Source organism: Trachemys scripta, chromosome 1 (genome assembly GCF_013100865.1).
Source record: "Trachemys scripta elegans isolate TJP31775 chromosome 1, CAS_Tse_1.0, whole genome shotgun sequence".
Lineage (NCBI taxonomy): Eukaryota > Metazoa > Chordata > Testudines > Emydidae > Trachemys > Trachemys scripta.
The window spans coordinates 228,298,212-228,322,201 of record NC_048298.1 but is presented as its reverse complement, the minus strand read 5'-3'; the positions used below and the strand labels follow the sequence as shown (position 1 = coordinate 228,322,201).

At 41.9% G+C, this 23,990-nt stretch overlaps 1 protein-coding gene across 1 annotated transcript in view; it reads right to left on the bottom strand.

Annotated features, from left to right (window-relative positions):
- Positions 1 to 23,990, bottom strand: part of GABRB3 (gamma-aminobutyric acid type A receptor subunit beta3) — a 145,321-nt gene that overhangs the window by 4,105 nt on the left and 117,226 nt on the right. The window contains exons 5-8 of the mRNA XM_034757918.1: positions 19,651 to 19,733; positions 18,246 to 18,383; positions 11,685 to 11,837; positions 9,300 to 9,544 (exon numbers count right to left, since the gene is read on the bottom strand). Of these exons, the coding sequence (XP_034613809.1) occupies positions 9,300 to 9,544; positions 11,685 to 11,837; positions 18,246 to 18,383; positions 19,651 to 19,733 (619 nt within the window). The remainder of the gene's footprint in view (positions 1 to 9,299; positions 9,545 to 11,684; positions 11,838 to 18,245; positions 18,384 to 19,650; positions 19,734 to 23,990) is intronic.

Below are 23,990 nucleotides of genomic sequence, written 5' to 3'. Positions count from 1 at the left end.
AAGGCTGGAGCAGGAGTCAGCTCCAGTCCTCCACCAACTTTTTGCCAGTGGAATGCTCCTCTGTACATAAAGTTCTGTTGACCATTTAGGGACATGGGGCCTAAAGTGCTATAAGTGGTGGAGATCAGGAGGAAGCAGACACGGGTAGGAAGACACCGGCCAGCAGGAGGTGCTCTGAGACTGGAACTAAGCTAATTCCAGGATGACCAGCGGGAGGCGCTGCGGTGGGGAGTGCCCACCATGCTACACGTGGTGGAGAATGTGGGCAACTGCGGTCCACTCCGATACAAGGGGAACTGTGGGGACTGGGAAAGTTGTGCCATTATTGAGGGATGATGGATCCCGCCTACGCAGAGGTTTTCTTCACGGAAGGTGTTTATGCCATCCCTGCTTGGGCCCTGGTGTCACCACCCTGGCGGAAGGGGGCAGATGATCCACAAGGGAGACAGGATTCCCTGCTGCAAGGGAGCCGGGAAACCCCAGAGGGACTATGGAAGGTGCAAGGGGCCCCTCCAAGAGCAGGCTGGGCAGCTGGCAAGGGAGCAGCGGGCCCTAGTAAGATTCCTGAGATGGGAGTTTAGGAAGAGCTGCTGAGAGTGGTGGGAAAAGTCCTGCAGGAGGCCAGTGGTGGAGTACAGGGCTTGTTATGCCCGCAAGAGGCAGGGACATTTAAGGAGGGATTGTCCCTACTGGGATGAGGGTAAGGAGCCTCACCCGGAGCAGGGAAAGGGACAAGGCCCTGGGAAGGCCCACTGGGTGAGGAAACCCAGGGGACAACGGACATGTTGGCCCTGTGGGCGACAAGGACACCTGCAGTGGGAGTGCCCAGGCGCAAGGCGAAGGCCCAAGGTAGCAAAGCAGTGGGGTTAAAAAGCCTCAGTGGGGGTGAAGAAGTCCCATTTTTTCACCACAGTAACAATCTGGATCTGTTGTTTGTATGAGTATATGGAGCTGAGGATTGCAAAAACGAATGCCAGGTAGCTAAGTCTAAGCATGGTCCATAGAATGAGGCAGTCAGCAGGAGAAGTGAAAGACGCACAGAAGAGTTGTAAAGTACAACTAACTTTTTTGCATACAATTGTCACTTATAGATGTCTCCCGACGGGGAGAGGGGCACAAAAGGGGCGGTGACGTTAAAGCGCTGCCGCAGCACAGGACCCTCCTTAAAGTGCTGCCACAACAGTGATTTAACTTCACTACCCCTTTTACCTCCATCGGCGGCTATGCAGGTAGGGACCTTACCGGCAGGGCCGCTGACGGGGGGGCAAAAGGGGCAGTTGTCCCGGGGTCGGAGATTTAAAAGGCCCTTTTAAAGCCCCTTTTAAATAACCGTTGGAGCCCCAGGCGGAGCGGGCCAGGCAGCGTGGATGAGCTGACTGGGGGAGGCTGACCCCAGCCCCACCCCTTCCGCCCGAGGCCCTGTCCCTCCTGGGGATCCGGAGCCAGGCCCCCGTACCAGTAACTGTTTCATTTACTTTCAGCCCTGCAGCAATGACTAAATATTCAAATTGTTAACATCTTATTTCAGAATCAATTTTACTTAACCCCCCATCTTCCCCACCTCTGAGGGATGAGAGTCCTTGCATGTGTGTGAAGTGATGGATTCTTACATTATTCTATTTAGAGACTGAGATGGATGAAAAATCAGGAAGCACCATAAATATTTTAAAAGAGGGTAATTTCCAAAGGCTTGTTATTTCAAAACTATGCCTCCTATATTATTGAAACTTTAACAAAAAAAAAAAAAGTCTAAAACAAAATACAAAGACAATCTACTCTAATCAGCACTGATACAGGCTTCAACTGGAGAACTGTGTCCAGTTCTGGGTACCATACGTTGGGAAAGATGTGGACAAATAGCAGAAAGTCCAGAGGAGAGCAACAAAAATGATTAAAAGTCTAGAAAACATGACCTGTGAGGAAAGATTGAAAAAATTGGGTTTGTTTAGTCTGGAGAAGAGAAATCTGGGGTGGGACCTGATAACGGTCACCAAGTATGTGGTGATGCTGGCAGACCAGGTGCCAGCTTATACCAAGGCCTTGGGCCTCACTGAACACTGACGAATGCATAGTTGGAAACCAGTCTGGCTCACCTGTGGGTTAGTATTGTTAAAATAAATATTAGTGTTATAAAAATATGTTTTGTGTTTATACTGTATGGAATTCTTGTAGGATTCTGCATGTTGTAATCCTACATATAATATCTGTATCCCATGCTATAAGGTAATGCTTAAGTGTTTGCCCGATTATGGTAAAACGTTTGTTCTGAAACTCTGTAACTCAGCAAACACTTCATCTGATGCAAAATGTTGGATTCCTACAAAAGGTTTTATCTCCTGCCCATTAGGAAGGACTACTGAAGCCAAATGGGCCACTATGAAACAAAGACTTTGACAATTGTTCCCCCCACCCACACATGATGAGGTTACGTGCAGAAGCACTCGCACCATCACATGGACTGGCTGGAGGGGGAGAAAAAATTCCTGAACAGAAAGAATTAGGGTCTTTTTATGCTGTTTAGACTCTAACAGGAAAAGATTCCTAAACACAAGCAAGAGATCCCCAGGACTAACCTGGGTTAGCCCTAATGGACATATAGAGCTGGCACATTTTCAGCAGCTCTATCACCACTAAGGGCACATCTACACTACAGGGGGGAGTCGATTTAAGATACGCAAATTCAGCTACGTGAATAGCATAGCTGAATTCGACGTATTGCAGCCGACTTACCCCGCTGTGAGGACGGCGGCAAGATCGACTTTTGCGGCTTCCTGTCGACGGCGCTTACTCCCACCTCTGCTGGTGGAGTAAGAGCGTCGATTCGGGGACCAATTGTCGCGTCCCAACGGGACGCGATAAATCGATCCCCGAGAGGTCGATTTCTACCCACCGATTCAGGCGGGTAGTGTAGACCTAGCCTAAGCCTGCACCTCATTTGTGTGTATATTTATCTGTTTTAACCTTGTAAATAACTCTCATTTCTTTTTCCTAGTTGATAAATATTTAGTTAGTTTATTACAAGATTGGTTACAAGTCTTGTCTTTGTGTTAGATAGAACGGTAGGTCTACTCAGCAATTAGACACCCACGGCTGTCCCATGCCAGCAGACTTGGGATTGTGGGGATCAGGTTGCAGGGTTGTTTCATTGCTGTGTAGACATTCTGGCTCAGGCTGGAGCTGAGCTCTAGGATCTTGCCAGGGGGAAGGTCCCAAAGCTCGGACTCCAGCCGGAGCCCAGTTGTCTACACAGCAAGGAAACATCCACTCTGCCTGAGCCCATGAGCCAAAGTCAGCTGGCACAGGCCAACCCACGGGTTTTTCTTTGATATGTAGACACATCCTAAGGTGCAAATTGACCCAGGAGAGGGACTAACCTAAATATGTTGTGATCTTTGGTGTAAAGCGACCATCTATCATAGAGTCAAGCTTGCCTGGTGGCAAGATAAATTGGAGTGTGCACAGGGCCTGTCTGTGACTCCATGTTAAGGCAGTTAGAGTGCCTGAGGAGTTCACACTTGTTACTTGGTTGGTGAAATTTAGTTACAGAACTCATAACCGGATTGGGGTTTGTGCCCTTATTTTAACAGTCTGCCCAGAGGTTGGTATTCTCACTCATAAACCGCTCCATACAGTATGACATACCTAAAAGGTTGTTACAAAGAGGAAGGTGATATATTTTTATCCTTAACCACTGAGGACAGGACAAGAAATAATGGGCTTAAATTTCAGCAAGGGAGATTTAGGAAAAACTTTCTAACTGTAAAGGCACTTAAGCACTGGAACAAATTACCAAGGAGGTTGTGGAATCTCCATTATTGGAGGTTTTTAAAAACAATTTAGACAAACACCTGTCAGTGATGTCTAGATAATATTTAGTCCTACCTCAGTGCAGAGGACTGGACTAAAAGACCTATCAAAGCCTCTTCCAGTCCTACATTTCTATATCTATAGCTTTTGTTTTTGTTTTTTGTTTGTTAAAACTTAAAGCTAAGGATCAAAATAAGGTTTATAATGGCATTCTGGTTTCACCCATGTTATATGGAGGAATACTTTATAGTTTATCAGTAACTCTACTCAATGCAATATGCCATGTTTAAAGAATAAGTGCACTGTGCCGATCTAAAACCCTGATGTAAGATGTTTACATCTGCTAAAAACCAAGATCTCTTGTTTAACACTAGACAACAAATATATGTCGGTAAAGGAAAACAAATAACAACCACCCCGAAACTCCAGTCTAAGACCTTGTTTTATAGAAAACTGAAAATTCTCATTAATTTGACATGCTATCAGTGGTGTAAGTATGGCGGTCCGGTCTGGTCTGCCATACAAGTAAGATATTTATAGCCAGTACGGTGTACCGAAAAGACACAGGAGGAGCAGAATGTGGGGCTGCCAGGCGGCCTCACGTCGGCAGCTCCTCCAGCATGGCTGTACTGCCCCCAACCCTGCCTCTAGCCCTTCCACACAGCTGCGTCTCCTGTCTGGGGTCTGTATAGCAGCCCCACTGGAGAACAGGGCTCTCCCGGGAACCAGCAGCTCGTCCGGCGTGGCTGTACCCCCCACCCCAGCCCTGTCCTCTGGCGGGGCTGTTGTACAGACCCCAAGCAGGAGACGCAGCTGCGTGGAAGGGCTGGGGGTGGTACAGACGCACCAGAGGAGCTGCTGGCATGGGGCCGCCTGGCAGCCCCACATTCTGCTCCTTTCGCCGCTGTGGTTCTGGGGAGCCTTGCGGTTCAGCAGTCTCTGGCGCAGAGGGAGGAGGACAGAGCCCCTCCCCCCCCAGGTAACATGGGATGGATCATGAGGAATGGACGGGGAGAGCGCGAGGACCCCAGGTTGGGGGTGGGAAGGAGTCACATGGGGGGTCACATTGGGAGGTCATGTTCCTGCCATTTAGCTGGTGTCCCCCCTTTGTGTCTCTCCCATGAGGGCAGCGCACCGGTAAGAAATTAATTCTACTTGCACCACTGCATGCCATTTAATGGAGGTATCTGTGGTGTATTGACGACTGTATTGAAACTGCAAACTATCATTTTAAGGGAGCACTGCTCATGCTGGTCACTGGGAACACTCCTTTATCTTTTGATTGAAGCTATTGCTCTTCCTCTCTCTCTGCCCATCACACATTGGCAGAGTGGGAAGTGAAGCAACAACAGCTGGAAGTGGAACAGACAGGCAGTATGGCAACAGCATGAATAGCACTCCCAAATAGGGCATGACTTGGTGACAGCATATCAGGAATAAGTCAGAGAAACTGCCTAAAAACATGGCATTTGAGAGGCATGTGTGCCCAACATGGAGATAACTATGTCACACAGTTTCAGCTTTTCAAGTGCAAGACCTTCTGACATGATACAAAGCCATTATGAAACGTAGTTACTGAGCCTGAACTACGGCCACTTTTCAAACTTAATCATCAGGTAAAAGAACCTCCCAAACCAATGGATTTTAGTAGACATAACTTTTCTATTATTGAAAATATTCTTGTTGTGGGGTCAAATAAGACCATGAAACCATGCCAAGCCCTTTTGCAACATATCTGAAAGGAATATTTGCAACCAAGCTTGGCAGCGGCTATGTCAGATTTTAGTCCTACGCAATGTAAAAGCTGAGCTACAGTATAAGCATCCTTCACATTGATGCTACTACTTTCAATGGCTGGAAGGCATACTAGTGACAGTAATGTGGCATTCCTCTTCCTCCTCCTGTTCCCTTTGCCCAAGGGGTAAGTATACTGCCTCAATAGCATGCCCAGCCTCTGTTACTTTAAGATCAAGGGATCAAACTCAGATCCTGACCAGGAAGTTGCTCTCCCTCTAGCCTACAAGTTACAGCTCTCTATTTAATAATAAATAAGATGTGCAACTGATATTAATTTATTGTTATTAATTATTATTATATTTTCCTTTTCCAATTGCTTGATATTTGTAGCCCTGAGCTTGGGGTCTGGCTGAGCTGTGCTCAATGCAGCTTGGGGCTGTAGGGGCCCAGGCAGCACTATACCACCTTTATTGCCCTCATCCTGGGGCAGGCCAACTGTCGGCTTAAAGTTGTTCTGATGACCAGGGAGGAGTAGGCGCACAGTGCCCATGCCCTTCTCCCCCAGACATACACCCCCCTGTGGCAGGAGCCAAGGCATGTGGTTGATGTAGGAGTTACTACAGCATCAATATATCCTCTGATGATTCTCCCAGACAGAGGAAATCCTCATGGAACAACATCTGATGACTCTGCACTGTCATAACAGGCTCTATGTCTTTACTTGCTGTACCAATAAACAGCACTGAATGTATGCGTTGCATGAGTTGTAACATTCAAGGTGTCTCCTAAGCTTTCCTTTAATAATTATCTCTCTACTTCCCCCACCCAAAAGGACCCTGATAGAAACAAACCTCCCTCTCTAGCACAGGAATGCTGGACACAGCTCCCTCAAAAGCCAGTCAGTGGCAGTTTCTTGGATTAGCTAGAGGGATTACTAGTGAAACTAATACAAAGTTCTAATTTCCAGGTAGGTGTACTATCTCCCACAGTATTTGCTGACCCTCTTGTCCACAGCACTGAATCAAGCTGAGGTCTTGAATTCTGATATTCACATAACTGTTATGTTGTTCTCTCATTAGCCTTTCTTCCTTTCTAGTTTGACTATAAATGGAAAATAAATATTTTTCTAAAGGCTGCATGTAAGCTAGGGCTAGATTATTAAAATAAAAAAAACACACAAACACAGTAGGTCAAACATTTAGAAAAAGCTAAAAATCTGCTTGAATTCTAATCTTGAAATATATTAATATCTATGATGGTGTAAATTAAAATGTGAATTGGGCAATTCCAGTTTCATTTCTGTGACAATATATAATTTGATGGTCACCTAATGGCCCCAGTTTTCAGCTGATGTAAACAAGAGTCGCTGCAGTGAAATCATTGGCTCTGTTGATTTCAATGAAGCTATAACAACCTACACCAGCTGAGGACTGGGGACAAAATGTTTAGCACATAGAATGGGAACATGCTACATTGTTTATCCTAAGTGTTTCTGAATACCAAAAAAACATATTCAACACGCTTACATGCTGTTTCTCCAACATTACTCAGACTTCTCTTCACAAGAGGATCCCTAAGAGGGCTATGTTGTACAGTATTCTTTCTCCTCTGGAGACCTGAATTCATATCCTGATATCAGGTCAGAAGTAAAAATTAGGTTTTTTGGTCCCCATTTGTGCACATTATTTAACGACCACAAAGTTCAGAACAATTCACAATCTCTGTGATGAGGGGCGGGGGCAAAAGTATAATAGCAAGGGTAATGTAGGTCAGGAGTGCCCTAAATAGGTGAACTATATGGGGGGAAGTGTGTACAGTGTCCATCCACACAACACCGGGCTTAAATCAGCACTATTACCACCTCACTTCCATTAGTACTAAAGATACTCACACTTCTCCTAACAATATAAAGATGGACTCGTTGATCTCAGGGCAGAAGAACAGTGAGCCATGGGGAGATAGATATTGGTCTCATTTAAAAAACGTACACTGAATGACTTAAATCGCTTAAATGGATTACGTTTGACAGACAGTTCGGATTGAAGAATTACCAGCTTCTATCTTAACCTCAACTACTGCCTTCATTGTGACACACTTCTTTTCCATTTCTGTCTTTTGAGGAGAGAAAATTCATTCTCCATGCTAGCTTAGTCCTAAACAATACTTGCCAACTGTGATAAAGTTTTCGTTGCATAATATGGTCAGACTACAATGGGTTCATTAGTTTAAAAAGAGTTTTACTAGGAATAAGCTCCTGATAATCAGGCACAATTCTCTGACACATTTAGAATGATATATAGTCCCAGAATCATAAACTGTATGTTGCAATTATTTTACATTATACAGCTACTTGAGAAACAGCTAGTTAATTTGTCAGTGTGATCATTTGCAATGATACAGGGGGTAGAATATACAGGAGTACTAAATAGACTTGGTCAGAAACATTTAATCATAACCATTTTTCATGGAAAATGCAGTTCCATAAAATCAAAATGCTTCACAAAATCGTATCAATCTCATTGACATTTTGTTGTAGAGAAAAACTGAAAAAAAGTTCTGACAGTGTTGAAACTGTAAATTTACAGGTTTTGTTCTGATTTGAAATGAAAACAAATTTGAAAATCTTGAAATCCTTTGCCAAATGGAATTTTCATCTTCCACACTGGCGTTGAACTCAGCTGAGTCTAGACAATACCAATACACTATATTCACCAATGTGATCTTTTTCCTATAGACTTCTGGTATCTCTTGTCATCGTGACACTCAGGTGTTTAACATTGGAATGTTGTTTGTAAAAACATTAACATAAAGCAAGCTTGCCTCTGCTCTTTTCAGGCTAAACTGGGATCTTAGGCACAGCCCTCAGCAAAGGGTGATGTGTAAATTGCACTGCTTGAGGCGGCACTGTGCCTGAGACACCCCTCTGAGGCACAGTTCCTTTGGTGCTCCCTCTTGAACTTGAGAAACAGGAGTAATCTGCTTTACAGGGTGCAGCATACTCTTCCCCTCTCCTCCCAGCTGTCCCTTGGCAGCTGCATGTTCTGTCATTCATTGACAGACAAACCTTCCTCCAAAATCTTCTTTCCTTATAAAGATAACCATGAGGGTGATCTGCTTAGGACCACTATTACAGAACTAGGCTGTGCCTTTATGCACCACCCACCAATAGCCCCAGGATGCCTTGGGCTTCAGACACCCATTTGAGGTTCAGTTCCCTTGCTACATACCCACTGCCTCCAGGGGTGAAGAGTAAAAATTTGCTGCTGACCTACAGCAGCAGTAAATAATGCCACCACACACACTGGTTCAGCTGTGCTGACCAATGAATTAGTGGATAGGATCAATGCTCCAGCTATTTCCTGCCACTCCCTCCCCACCTGCTCTAGGAGAAGGCAGTAAGTGGGCACGCCCAGACTGATGGTGTGCAAAAGGGTTCTTACCTCTTCTTATTCCCTTGTGCAGCACACAGCCCAAGTGACACTCATACCTTTTGAATTTATGGCCTTGGTCTTCAGATCAATCCTAAACATACTTCTCTTTTTGCACCCATGTTTATTTGTGGGAACAATTTATGTCATTTAGATATCTAAATACCTCTTTAAGGATACAGACGTGCACTCAGTTGGATACATGAAAATTGTGCCCACAAACTGCTTGCATGAAAAGGGAGACAGGGTTTTTCTTAGTGTTTCTTCATTGTTTGTTTGTAATAGAACAAGTCACTGTATTACATTTAGGAGATTAAAGAATCCTACCCGGTTGCCTTCAAATTTTGAGCCGTCAGTGTTTGCCTTTGCTGTCTTTTCTGCAAGTTTCTTCTGCCTTTGAGGGCCTTTTCCAAAGAAGATGTAATTGACAAAGGCGTATTCAAGTAAGGCCAAGAAGACAAATACAAAGCAGCCCATAAGATACATGTCAATGGCTTTAACATAGGGAATTTTAGGCAAAGTCTCCCGAAGATGAGTGTTGATTGTTGTCATAGTCAGCACAGTTGTAATTCCTAAACAAAGAAATAGAACAGTGGGCATCTTACAAGTTTTAGCAGATCATGTTTTAGTTTTCTCTTCTGTTTTGGGGAATTTCCTTCATCAGCTTGCAGTAGCTTAAAAATACCACGAGGAAGTTAATGGCACCACGCAGGTGCAAATAAGGGCAGAATTTGGTTCAATGCATTAATATTAGGAGTCCAAATCAGGATGAGATCAAACTGATCCCTGTGTCAGGCCTTGGCATTTATAAATGTGTTCAACATACCCTGCAACATATTAAACTGTTTACCAGTCATCCCTCGAGATAAGTCCAAACTGCAATTAAGCATCCACTGTGCCCATGTCTGCTGATTTGGACATGCAGGGCTCGATTTACAGGCTGTAACATTGTGATGTAGATTTCCATGCTTGGGCTGGAGCCTGAGCTCTGGGACCTCGTGATAGGGAGGGTCCCAGAGCCCAGGCTCCAGCCCCAGCCCAAATATCTATACCACAGTTTTACAGTCCTGAAGACCATGTCCTGCGAGCCCGAGTCAGTTGACACCATGGGTGTTTAATTGCAGGATAGACATACCTTCAAAGGCATAACCAGAGGATCTTAACCTTTAGAAGAACACTGGCCTCTCGCAGAAGTCAAAAAACAAAGCTTTTTCCTAGTCAGCAAGGATCTATGAGTGAATCCCTTCCCTAGCAAGCATCTAAGCTATAGGGCCTGATACTCCATAGTACTGTAGTCATTTACACCAGTGCAGTGTGAGTGTAAAACACTATCACTCTGATTTGAGAGCATTTTACACCCACTTTGCACCAGTGTAAATGACTACACAAGGTACAGGGTCATAGAGGATCAGGCTCATAGTCTTGTATGTTATGGAGCCCAAGGGGACAGGTCAAAGGTACTGGGTGGCATACTTCATAATAACTCATGCATACTGATAGTTGGCTGTTTTCTCAAAAGAACCTACCAGATTGATCTCTGGCCTCTGAAGGACAGTCTCAGTCAGTGGGAGAGAGAGACCAGTGGGGCTCTTGTGACTCCTTTGGGTGTAGCTGACTGATTGTTATTATGAGTATTTATTATTTGCATTACCGTAGCACCTAGGAGCCCCAGATGTGGACTAGGACCCCACTGTGCTAGGTGCTGTGCAAACACAGGACAAAAAGTTAGTTCCTGCCTCTAAATTGGGGTAGAACTCATGAAAGTGGGGCAATCTTTTGATACATGACTAGCCAAAAAAGCAAACAATAAAACAGGCCAGCAGCCTTACCCAGTTCTCTCGCTTTCCAGGTGCCCCAAGACGAGAATTGCATGGGCTAAGCAAGAGTGTGATATGGCTTGGTGACTTCTGTCTAGCTATTCCTGTTTATTCAATACCACAGTTCTGACGGGAATTTAAAACAGAGACATTGGTTGGCCCACTGGGAGTATTCCTCCTCTCCACTGACCTTTAAAAGGAGGCTATAATAATATGTAGTGTACCTCAATGATAATTGAGATATAGTGTATGGAATGTTTTGAAAGCACTGTCACAAGCCTAAAGGAAACTTTAATCTGAAAACATTAGGACTGGATTGTCAACCCATTTTACATCCCCATTGTCCCACTCCAGTAGGACAAAGTAGGGCAAAGGGGGCTTAAAACTGCTCTAAAAATGCATCTGGAGATTTCCAGATGGTGTCAAGTTGGTGCCACCTGCTGCCCCAACTCTGCATACTGCACCTCCATTGTGAGCGGGGGAAGGCACAGGGGCGGTGGCTGTAGCATCCTACATTCTGACAATTTCTGAGCAGCAGAATGGTTTTTAAGGACTGTTCCTGCCATGTAAGTTAGAACAGCCCTAAAACATTAGCCAAGGGATGGCTTGGTCCCTGGACAGCCCCAAGATCTGGAGTGTGTGGAAAGGTAGCTTGGAGCCACTTTACTCTGATGAGAGCTGCGCTCTAGATGAGGAACTCACGTTAGAGATTTAATGATAGTTACATTCTGCATTTGAGGGGAGAACAAAGCACGACTGACTCAATACAGAGTGACATGATTTTGGAATAAGTGAGCTTGGAATATCAATATACTGACATGTTGCAGTCTTTAACAACTTCTGAAGGCTACATTTAGTTTGACATTTTAATGTCCCACCCATCCTTATCACATACCAAGGGCAACTCTTGCTGCTGATGCATCATAATTGATCCAGAATGACACCCATGATAAAATGGTAATCAGTATAGAGGGCATGTAGGTCTGAAGAATAAAGTATCCAATGTTTCTCTTTAACTTAAAGCTCAGTGAGAGTCTTGGATACGCACCTAAGAAAAAGGGGAAAAATAACACTTATTTATACTGAAAAAAAGACCCTGGTAGACAAAATACTTTTCTTTAGTTTCCATAGAAACTAAATCATGCACGTTTGATGGGATATTATGACATTTATAGAACAATAGGAAAAATGCCTTCAGTGTATTACTGGTTAGCTAAATGCATGATATTCAAAATGAATCTTGGATTTTTTGCAGAGAATACACTAGTTTGAATTTTACCGAGAAAAGAGATAATAAGGTTAATTTTTAATTATAAAGCAATTGGCTGAGCACTGGATTTTTAAAAAAAAATGATGCTTAAATCTCTACCTAAAATGTTTATATAAAGGAATGATTTTCATATGTCACTTTATTGAGATGATTAGTATAATTAACAGTCAAAATGTAAAATAATTATTTTAATTAAATTTAATATAATTATAATTAAAATCAATTTCACATAATGTATTATTTGCATAGAATAGCTGTTCCTGAACTGACACTTCTCAAATAGACCCAAACTATGTGAAATATGCTACCTCAAGTGTCAGAAATAAATTATCTTGAATAATAGTAAGAAAAAGAACAGAAGAAAATAACAATGGCCATACTGGGTCAGACCAAAGGTCCATCTAGCCCAGTATCCTGTCTTCCGACAGTGGCCAATGCCAGGTGCCCCAGAGGGAATGAACAGAACAGGCAATCATCAAGTGATCCATCCTCTGTTGCCTATTCTGGCAAACAGATGCTAGGGACACTCCAGAGCACGGGTTTGCATCCCTGTCCATCCTGGCTAATAATCATTGATGGACCTATCCTCCATGAACCTATCCAGTCTTTTTTGAATTCCGTTATAGTCTTGGCCTTCACAACATCCTCTGGCAAAAAGTTCCACAGGTTGATAGTGTGTTGTGTGAAGAAATACTTCCTCTTGTTTGTTTTAAACCTGCTGGCTATTAATTTCATTTGGTGACCCCCTAGTTCTTGTGTTATGAGAGGGAGTAAATATCACTTCCTTATTTACTTTCTCCACACCAGTCATGATTTTATAGACCTCTATCATGTCCCCATTTAGTCGTCTCATTTCCAAATTGAAAAGTCCCAGTCTTATTAATCTCTCCTCATATGGAAGCTGTTCCATACCCCTAATCATTTTGTTGCCATTTTCTGAACCTTTTTCCAATTCCAATACATATTTTTTGAGATGGGGCGACCACATTTGCACACAGTATTCAAGATGTGGAGTACCAGGGATTTATATAAAGGCAATATGATATTTTCTGTCTTATTATCTATCCCTTTCTTAATGATGCCCAACATTCTGTTTGCTTTTTTGACTGCTGCTACACATTGAGTGCATGTTTTCAGAGAACTATCCACATTGACTCCAAGATCTCTTTCTTGAATGGTAACAGCTAATTTAGACCCCATCATTTTATATGTATAGTTGGGATTATGTTTTCCAATGAGCATTACTTTGCATTTATCAACACTGAATTTCATCTGCCATTTTGTTACCCAGTCACCCAGTTTTGTGAGATCCATTTTGTAAGTCTGCTTTGGGCTTAACTATCTTGAGTAGTTTTACATGTACACATGAAAAACTGCACATGCACCCACATGCAACAATTCCTTTAAAAAGTTTGTTTGATCAAATACAGTTGGTTAAATCTTCACTTAAAAAAAATATACCTTCACTACTGTGCAGAGCACTCTATATTTGTTGGTGAACAATCCCTGAAGCGTTAGTTTGCTTTATCACATTCATTTTCTAATGAACAATGTCTCACTTCCAAGGATAAACTCTTTCTCTCCTTGAAACCAGGCCTACTTTTCTGCTAACAAAGTTTAATAATCTCATCTGATTTTCTAATCTAGCCTGGAGGGCCTCCTGGGTGGCCTGTGTAATTAAAACCAAAACACACACCCCATCTTGTAAAATAAGTTTTAAAAATAAATCAGGGACTGAACCACCCACTGGAGTGGGAAAACCAGGCAGTAGGGGGTGACAGTGGAGCAAATCTCTGCCAGGTTCCTCTCAGGGAGTTTCTCCCAAATTATTTTGCTCATGGAAGCGATGGGGTTTGCATCTCACAGATCAATTCCATCCAGAGGCCACAGCTGGCTTTGTATCCCTGGAAACCATCCTTACTGCTCCCAGACAGCAATAGTGTCATACTATCAGGGCTTCCCTAGGTGGTGCCTGACCCTGGGACTACCAGTGTCTGTATTATCCTAAGCTATATTATGTTTACACCTTTGTAGAGTTGTCGGAAGGATGGTGCATGATCTATTGGCCCAGCCTCCATCCTGCTGACTCCTACTCCCTCTCATTTATTCCTACACTGCCCCAGTATGCAGACCACAGAACTCTGCGAGGGATGACAGGGAGGGAACTTTGCTATGAAGGCAGCTGTCTCTGCCCTTTCTGTCTGGAAGGTCTGTGCACTCACATGGGATCAAGGGATTATGATCAAATCCTTATATATTTAAGCAGAAATCAAATACTTTGTGCAATCATGATTTCCTGGTTTGCTCAACTATTATTATTGTACCTCTCCTGATTTTGGTGGTATAATGCCTTGTTTATTAAGGCTCAATACATTTATCAATTAATTACCTGTAGGTTCTAGCTCTTATATATTACATCAAAAATATATTTTAGTCTTGAGACGTGTTAATGTTTAGGGGGCAGATTCTGATACGCTCCCTCACATTCAGCATTAGGAGTTCCACTGATTTCAGAGGGATAATTTGAAGAGTACAGTACTGACTCACTGCAAGAAAGAGTGGCAGAATCTGGCTGTAAGTATTAGGACTAACAATATGACTGAGACTGCAGAGAAGAAAATAAATGGTTAATCAATAATCTGAGTACAAATAACCCCAACCTCTCATTTATTCAAATGCTTGGTAAAAAGCAATTTCTTGTGTCTGTTTCGATTTCATTAAAAGCCAGTTAGCTGAGCTGAAATACCTAGCTCCAAGGCTAAATTAGTCTCTTGCTGTTTTATCCAAGTAAAAAACCAAGATATCAGAGATGGCCAGTTACAGAATTCATATTCAAATCTATTCTTCCAGGATATTTCTTTAGCTAATTAGAAATGTACTTTAAAGATTGATCTTTCAGAACATGCCAAATAATTATTTTTCAAAGCCTATTAAAAGTACCTTCCTCTTTGAAAAAAGTAGCTAATTTGGCTAGAGACTATGATGGGTCATGAAGTTTCCAGTGAAAGTGGGTTATGGCTTCCCTTTTCAGGTCAGATTCTTAGTGTAGTTTATCTGGACCATTTTTTCTTTTTCCTAATGCTTGTTAGATCAGCTACTGCAGGAGGCACTTTGGTGCATGGTTGGCCTTCTTAGGCCTGGTCTACACTAGGGAGGGGGAATCGATCTAAGTTACGCAACTTCAGCTACGTGAATAACATAGCTGAAGTCGATGTACTTAGATCTACTTACCTCAGTGTCTTCACTGAGGTAATTTGATGGCTAACACTCCCCTGTCAACTCCGCTTGTGCCTCTCGCCTTGGTGGAGTACCGGAGTCGATGGGAGAGCGCTTGGTGGTCGATTTATTGCGTCTAGACTAGATGCGATAAATCGATCCCCAATGGATCGATCGCTGCCCATTGATCCAGCCAGTAATGTAGACAAGCCCTTATCTCTTGCAGTAGGGCTTTGGCTGCAGTATGGAATCTTTCCAGAAAATCATTGCTATTCTCAGTTGAAGATTGACTACTTCAATTTTTAAAATAGTTTTAATAGTTCTGATTTAAACTTTCTTTTCTATAATTTTTAAATTGGATGTTTTAAAAGTATATTAAAGCAAATTATCTTAATCTAAATTGTAGGCAGCCATATTACAAAATAAGCAACAGTTTATGCATAGTTTGAAGTAGGAATAGTAGGAAAGTGAAGAGTTCAGAAGCTGGAAAGTTGCTAAAATCAATGGCTCAAATTTTCGAACTGCCTACATTATGTGGATGCCTAATTCCCATTCATTTTAATGGGCATACAGATCTAGACAGCTTTGAAAATCTTAGCCAATATGTGTGTCTTTTTCATTGCCCCTTAGTAGGGGCAGTAGTATGGACAGTGTTTCCATTCTCATAATATTTTGTACAAGAATATACAGTAGTGCTATTTCAGGGAGCACAGGAGGAATAACTCATTTTATCTGAAACAATGCTTATATCAAGGCTCTTTAATACACCTGATGCATTCATATTTTTTGCATAACCAGTAGAATTATTACGACACTGAAATCTTATCTATAGCTCAATGAACCATCTAATATCTGCCTTTGAGCACCCAATAGCGTCAGGGACAAAAGGGACAGCATCAGACTTCCTTTCCACAGAGACAGAGAAACTCAGCAGCAGCAGCAGCCAAGTCAGTGGTTATTTTCCCCTGAGTCTTTAAAGAGAGATAAAGGGTCTTGAGGAGTCCACCAGCCCCTCCAGATAATATCCCTAGTTTTATTATTATTTATTATTAATAATTATTATTATTATTTGTGTTATGATCACAATGTGCTGGGTGTTGGCCAGACATATAAGAAGATGGATAAAACATACAATCAAAAAATGTTATGCTAATAATAATTAATATAAACTGCATTCTCTATCAAGCACTAATTAGCGGGCTAATTTATTGTGGTGTATGCCAGAGGTGAGTCTTGAGGAACGATTCGAAAGGGAAGGACTTGGCCACATGGATCAGTTCAGGGAGGTTATTCCATACATGGGGGCTGTTGTGGTAGAAACGTAAATTTGGTTGGTGAAAAATTGATTCCCTTGCATAAAAACAGTGTTACCATACTAGATCAGGTCTGTGGTCCATCTAGCCCAGTATCCTGTCCCCATCACTGGCAATCATCAGATGCTTCAGAGGAAGGTACAAGAAACCTTATAGTAGGCATGTGGGATAATCTAACTCCCACAAAAATCTCATCCTAATCCCTAATAGTTAGGCTGTTTTAAACCCTGAAGCATGGAGTTTTAAATTTTTGTTAGCAATAACTATTATAATGCTGAATATTCTTTTTATCCATATAAATGTCCAATCCTATTTATTATTGCCTCTTCAATCTCTTTTATATGGCTGTCACACAGTTCTTTAGATTTCTCTTTCATCTGTGTTGAATAGGACTCTCTATCTGTAAATTATTCCAGATTTCATCATAAAAACATTTCACACTTTCTTGAACTAAAACTTGGCTTATCCTGTAGTAAAATCTCTTCTCAACTTCCTGTAACCAGTGCAAAAATGAGGTTCTCCATCAGTGCTATGCAACCAATATTTTAAAAAACAGTTGTCAGAAAAAGTCCCACCTTCAGTGTGTGATTATGCTAGGAGTGCATCAGGTAGCAGAGAGGAGGGATTAACAAACAGTAAGGGATTAACAAATCTGTTTCCTTTTCCATTTAAACAAAACCCTCTTTTCCTAACTATGACCAAAGAAATATGATGCCATTTGGCAAACATACTCATATCAATTGCTCTTCTGCCAATGCTTATATTTTGTAATGAAATACAAGTAGTGCTGCTTTGCACTTTGACCCAGATGCTATGCTCAAGGAATCGGTGAAGAGATTCCCATAAATGTAACATATGCTTAGTTTGTTAAATGCTTTGGGATGAAGGGTTCAATAGGCAGCATGGTTTCATGGTCTGAACAGAGGGCTGAGCACTTGCAATTCCTGAGCAGAAATCCCAGTTCTGCCAAGGAGTCACTGTGTGGCCACGGGCAAGTCATTCGTGCCAGCATTTTCAAAGATATTAAGCACTCAAATCCATGTTGTCTTCAGTCACCTGAATAAGTGGTCTAGTTTTCTGAAATGCTGTGAGATTCTATCAATTTAAACTACATTTCCAGTGGAGGGAGGAGGGAGGACCTCTGACCCCAGATTTAGCACTCCAAAACTGACTATAAGAGGCCTTGGATGTGTAGAAACTAGGTGTCTTCAGTTGCCTACTACATGCAGACACATACCTTAATGCAACATAAAGTATAAAATACACTGCATCCACTGTATTGAAACACAATCCAAACACACACTCAAGAGTTGTAGATCAATGATTATAAAGCTGTTATTTTTAACCTGGCATTCCCATACTTCTGTAAGGTCACTATGGGTTAGAGTTAACTAACAGCCCAAAGTGAAAGGCTTCATACCGAATAACAAAGATGTTTAGCCTTTCTGTTAAGTACGACACAACATAGGCTCTCTTGGACTACTCATCTGTAAAAAGAAATGGAGAAGTCTTCCTGCTTCATGGATTACTGCATAATGGCTTTACCAGCTAATCGTTTATCACAAATGTGGTATCCAGCACTATCATTACGTAAAATAATAACTGACATATGTAAGGAAGTAAACACACTGAGCATGCAAACAAAAGAAACACTTGCCTGTGGCGAAGACAACATTCTTTGACACCAGTCTGTATTCCACAATGGAGAACTGCGGAAGCTCGATCCTTTCTACGCCTGTGACTGCATTATCTCCACCTCTCCAGTAAAATTCTATGTCATCTGTTGTATAACCATCTTTAAACAAAGCACAAATGTAAGGTGGAAAAAAACCTCTACTGTATTCTACCATGAAAAATCTAGTACATAGTATCATATCAGAAGATTTCAGAGTGGATTAGGGCTTTGCAGCTATAATAGTTCCACTACTTTATTCCATATGGGTGGTTTTCAAATATATTACCATTCTAAGATGCTCTCTTAAAGGGCTGTCCCCATTAAATACAAGAGTTCACAAGTATTTGAGGCAAGATTTTTGTTTTGTTTTTTAGTTCTGATGAAATTCAGGGCAAAAATGAAGGCCTACAGTCAAGGCATAGATATGACCAGGAAGTGGCTCCTAATACTAACTATAGGAGTCTGTTTACAGATTGGTGCAATTTCAGATATCAAATGCACTTAGTATTAATTAACAGGAAAAGAGAGAATGTTCTACCAATGCAAACAATCATATTAGAGCAGGGGCAGGCAAACTTTTTGGCCTGAGGACTGCATTGGGTTTCAGAAATTGTATGGAGGGCCAGTTAGGGAAGGCTGTGCCTCCCCAAACAGCCAGGCCTGGCCTGGCCCACACTCCCTATCCCCCTCTTCTTCTCGCTCTCTGATGCCGCCCCCCCGCCTGGACTCCTGCCGCATCCAACCCCCTGTTCTCTGACAGCCCCCCCGGAACCTCTGCCCCATCCAACCCCCCTACTCCCTTTCCCCTAACCGCCTCCGGAACTCCCGCCCCTGACTGCCCCCCATCACCCCATCCAAACCCTCCTCTCATTCCTGACTGCCCCCCTGGAACCCTTGCCCCATCCAACCATACCTTCTCCCTGTCCCCTGACTGCCCCTGAAACCCCTGCCCCGACTTCCCGCCGCCACTCCATCCAACCCAGGGGGTCAGGGTGCAGGGTGCGGCCGGGAACGGGGAGCCACGGTCAATGGGAGCTGCTGGGGGCGGTGCCTGAAGCAACAGCCACACACACCCCTGTGCCCCTCCTTCCCCAGGTTCCATCCGCTTCCCACAGTGGCGCGGGGGCAGGGCAGGCAGGCAGGCAGGGAGCCTGCCCTGCCCCCGGTGCACGTCGGGCAGAGAGCCGCTCTAGGTGAACACTGGGGGAGGGCGGGGGGGTGTATATATTTTATATGATGTATAAAATCAAATAAACACTCCAAAGAGTCATTGTGTTAAGGAATTCGCATGTTTGTTAGGCATCAGGATGACTGTTCTATGGCTGTACTGGGGAAAACTGCCCACACAACTGAACTGGACTTTATTTGTATCTGAATATATACATACAGCTCTCTATTTCCAGAGTACAGTTTTGTTCATCTAATGGGTATCTTCTCAGGTCCATCATACAAGCTGCAGTAGTTGTGATTCTGAAATACAAACAAATGGAATTACAGTAGGCCAATCATTCATTTTTTTCTTTAAACGTGAGGAATGTTTAAAGAAAGGCATGGACTACAGACCAGATTCTGCAGCTCTTACACTGAGCAGAACTTTCTCAAATGAGTTGTTCCATTGACTTCAGTAAGATTACCACTCTAAGTGGCACTTGAATCATCTCATTGGGGCTCAGTGTGTAAGTACTATTCGAACATTTGTCACGATTAAAGAACATGGCTTTATATCGGAAAGTGTTTAACATAAAAGTTTGCTACACATGTCATGATGACGCTTTTTACTATCCTACATTTGTGTTCAGTTTTTCGTCTTCATCTTTTTTAACTACCATGCAACATGGTTTTACTGTGGTTATGTTTTATCAAAACCCATATAAAGAAATAAAAAATCCACAGCAGCCAGTGGAAGGATAGATTCAAAATAGTTAAGCTTATTTAAATGTGATAGTACAACTTGTACATTCAATCCAAATTTAGCATATTTTTACAATCAATGTGTAGTAAATATTGAAATGATCAATATATTCAAATTATTTTTATAAATCTCAATTTAAAATAATATATGTATGCATTCAAAGCAATTATATTAAGCCACATATTGACTCAGAATTGGAACTTAATTTTAAAAATAATGTATTAATATTGACATGGAGGCCCTGATTCAGCAATGAACTTGAACATCTGTTTAAGTTTAAGTTTAAGTACACGCTTAAGTGTTTTGCTGAACTGAAGTCTTAGCCTTTAGCATGTGCTAAGGGAGCATCATGTATCTAATATTGCTTTCGTGTGAAGTTCATATTTAAACTACCTTCTATGTTTGATTAGGTCCACATTTTAAAACCAAATTAATCCTTTTCTGATGTTAATAGACACAAACTTGAAAAATGGTTAATTCCTAAACAAAAATCTGAATCTGAATCCTTCCTTCACTGTCAAAGGTCGTTTAGTACATGAACAAAGCTCTGCCACCACTGTCTACCTTGGGCCACTCTTTTCATGTAAGTTTCCCTCTCTAAGTAGTGTTCAATGGAGGGATTCTTTCAGATGGCCCCTTTTACATGTTCCTTCAGCTGCCCAATGGCATGTCTGCCCTGACAGATGTTCTGTCTTAACACATGTCCCAATGGACTCGAATAGTTTACAATGAACAGCTTCCGCAGCTGCTCTGTGGCTTAGGAGAAGGATTTTTCTCAATTGAACATCTGCCCAGTGCCTCGCTGGCTCCTCAGTCAAGGTGCTAGACTCAGGATTATTAATTATGGAAACTAGTGTCTCTGCAGTATGATTGTTAGCAACTCTGACTTAGCACCTAAAACGAGCACCAAGTAATGCACTCAGGGGAAAAAAATTACTTAACATTTTATCTGTGATCACTGCAGGAACATTCTAAATTACACAATCATAACAATTATGAATTTTACAAAGTCACACTTATTATTAAATCAAATTATTTTGCATATAATACAATATTGGTAGTTCCAATTCAAAACAATAAGAAAAATCAGTAATATGTTATTGTGATTATTATGCTGTTATCCCATTCTATTTTAAAAGGAAAATATTTACTACATTGAACAATGGGTCACATGGTTCCAGATCCTGCCATGGCATCTGCATGGGTTAAATTCATGCAGAGGCAGTTGCAGTATCAAGGTCTCTCAAATATTAGTGTCTTTAACTATTGGCAAATACCAAGTAGACAGAAAACGGACATTTATAAAAGATAAATTTGGTATATTTACTAAAAATGATGCAGCTTGCAAATTTGTATTTAACATATTAGGTTGCCTTATGCCTTTTTAGATAATGTACTCTGTCCTAAGCCCCACCAACATCTATGTATTGCAAGGTTGCATTGTCAGGAAGAATATGCTCCATCAAAGCTATATAGGATATTTATGTACTAAATCAAGACACGAACGTGTAAGTCCAAAACATCAAACTAAAGATTTAAAAAAATAAAACAGATAGGTAAATACCACATTTACTCAAATGTACAAAATCATTTGCTGCAGGATTGCTCAGTTCCATTTGTGTACAATTTCTGTGAACTTTCAGACAACCTCATTTTCCTTGCACACATGCTCCCTAAAGGAAAGTTTTGTTCACTCGGGCTAGCTTATGCACACAAGAAGAAGAGGTATGTTTTTTTATGGAATGAGACGCCGTCTGGCACAGCAGGATGACAGGATTCCTAGAACCCCTCAGCAGAGCACTGATAGAGAAGCAATTATATGAGCCAGACAAAGATCGAATTTCACACAAACACACACACACTTTGTATGCATGCAATACAGAAAGGAACCAAAATTCCCTAAGTTAGTTTATCTCCTGACACCTCTCCCGAACTGCAACCTTATTAATTATTATTATTATTATTATTTGTATTTATATTGCTGTGTTGCCTAAAGGTGCTGAATCTGTTGCGCTAGGCACTGTACAGAAACATAAAAAAATAGTCCCTTCCCCAAAAAGCTTACAGTCTAAGTAAATTTAAGTACACTAAGAACTTCTCTCTGAGAGGTTCACAGTCCCAGTGGCTAATTCAGATGTCCTTCCCTCCTGCTTATAAAAATTACATTCATTCAATTAAAGAACAGAAGCAATGTCACGTTCCTTATCTGACCAACCATAACTAACCAATATAGCGTGAATGTTCAAATACTGAGAATTGAATACTAAAAATAACCAATTCACAGATTAAAAAGACTTGCAAAACAATTCTCTCTCTCACTTTAAGTATTTATAACATGCTCCATCACCATAGCGTCTGAGGGCAAAAAGATTTGCATCTGGTAAGCATACAACAGCCAAGGCTACTTTATTTTCTATCCTCTCTTTGTAAATGACATTACATTGTTTTGTTTGAATTATTATTGAGGAAAAGCTGTTGCACAGAAATGTGCATTTTACATTTTGTGCTGCAAATGGTGACATCTGTAGACAACTGGAAGGAAGTTCCACAGCCATTGATCAGGTTCTGAGAAAGTCCAGTCCCATCCTTGGAACTATTAATTCCATTGTTCTTCACGGATAGAGGTTGTTGTGGCAGAGAAGAAACCTGTGATAACCATGGCTCAATCCCTTGAAGGCTTTGAAGATCAGGGTTCTGAATTTTCCAGTACTTAACATGGAGCCAGTGTAGCATATAGGTCACTTTCATCAGGCATTTTCAGGGATCTGTGTTGCTCAAAAGATGGGTCACCACCTCGAACTGTCTCATGATATTTTCTATCATCCAGTGCATTGTAGTAACTGAGTGCTGGGGGTGTCAAACATGAAAATTACAAAAGCCAGGTGCTCACTAAAGAAGAGGCATAGCCTCATGACCAGATGAAGATGTCAGAAGGTATTTTTGGCTGGTGATGTCATTTGACTGTTCAGAAGCAGCAAAGCCTAGATGGAGCACAAGTCTGCAAACCACCTTTGCAACTTTGATCCAGGAGGTTAAGGTTTTGACCAGGCTTTCAGAATGTTTTCCCCTTTCTTTTTGCTAAGAGTTAATTTCAGGAGCTTCTTCTCCCTTGCAGGCTCAGCAAAAGCTGGGCAAGAGTGATGTGTGTATGAAGAAAATTGCAAGTTGGGTATAATCTATGTGCTGCTGGCACTGAAGTCCATGTCCCTCTGTCTCTTCTCATTGAGTAAATTCAAACAACGAATACGTTCAAAGAAAGTGTAATCTGCTAATGGGAATTCACTGTCTGCAAAAGAGCAGACTAAATTTATCAAATAAATGATTTTCTACCAATTAATACTGCACTTTAATTTTATAACTAATATTAATCAAATTGATTTGGGAATGTGCTGTGAACACTTTATGACAAAGTCAGACCGAAGAGTTCTGGGAGAATGGTTGAAGGCAGGTGTATCTGTCTTAGAATGGTTAAAGCCCTTTTTCCTATGAACGGAAAGAAGTTACCTCAGGTTGATTAAGGACACCCTGAGTCCAATTAAGGGCAGCCCATGACCTTTGAAAACCTCTTCCAGTGAGTGAGACAAGAGAGGAGAAGAAGTTGCAGAAGGGTTGTATTTAGCAGGGGGAGAAGGCTTCTTCAAGGTAAAGAGCTGGTTTTCCCTATAAGGTAGGGTGACCAGATGATAACTCCAAAATATCGGGACCACCACAGGGGGAGTGCCTTTTCAATTGTTATACTCACCCGGCACGTCCGGGTCTTCGGCGGCACTCCGGCGGCAGGTCCTTCAGTCGCTGATGGTCTTCAGCGGCATTTT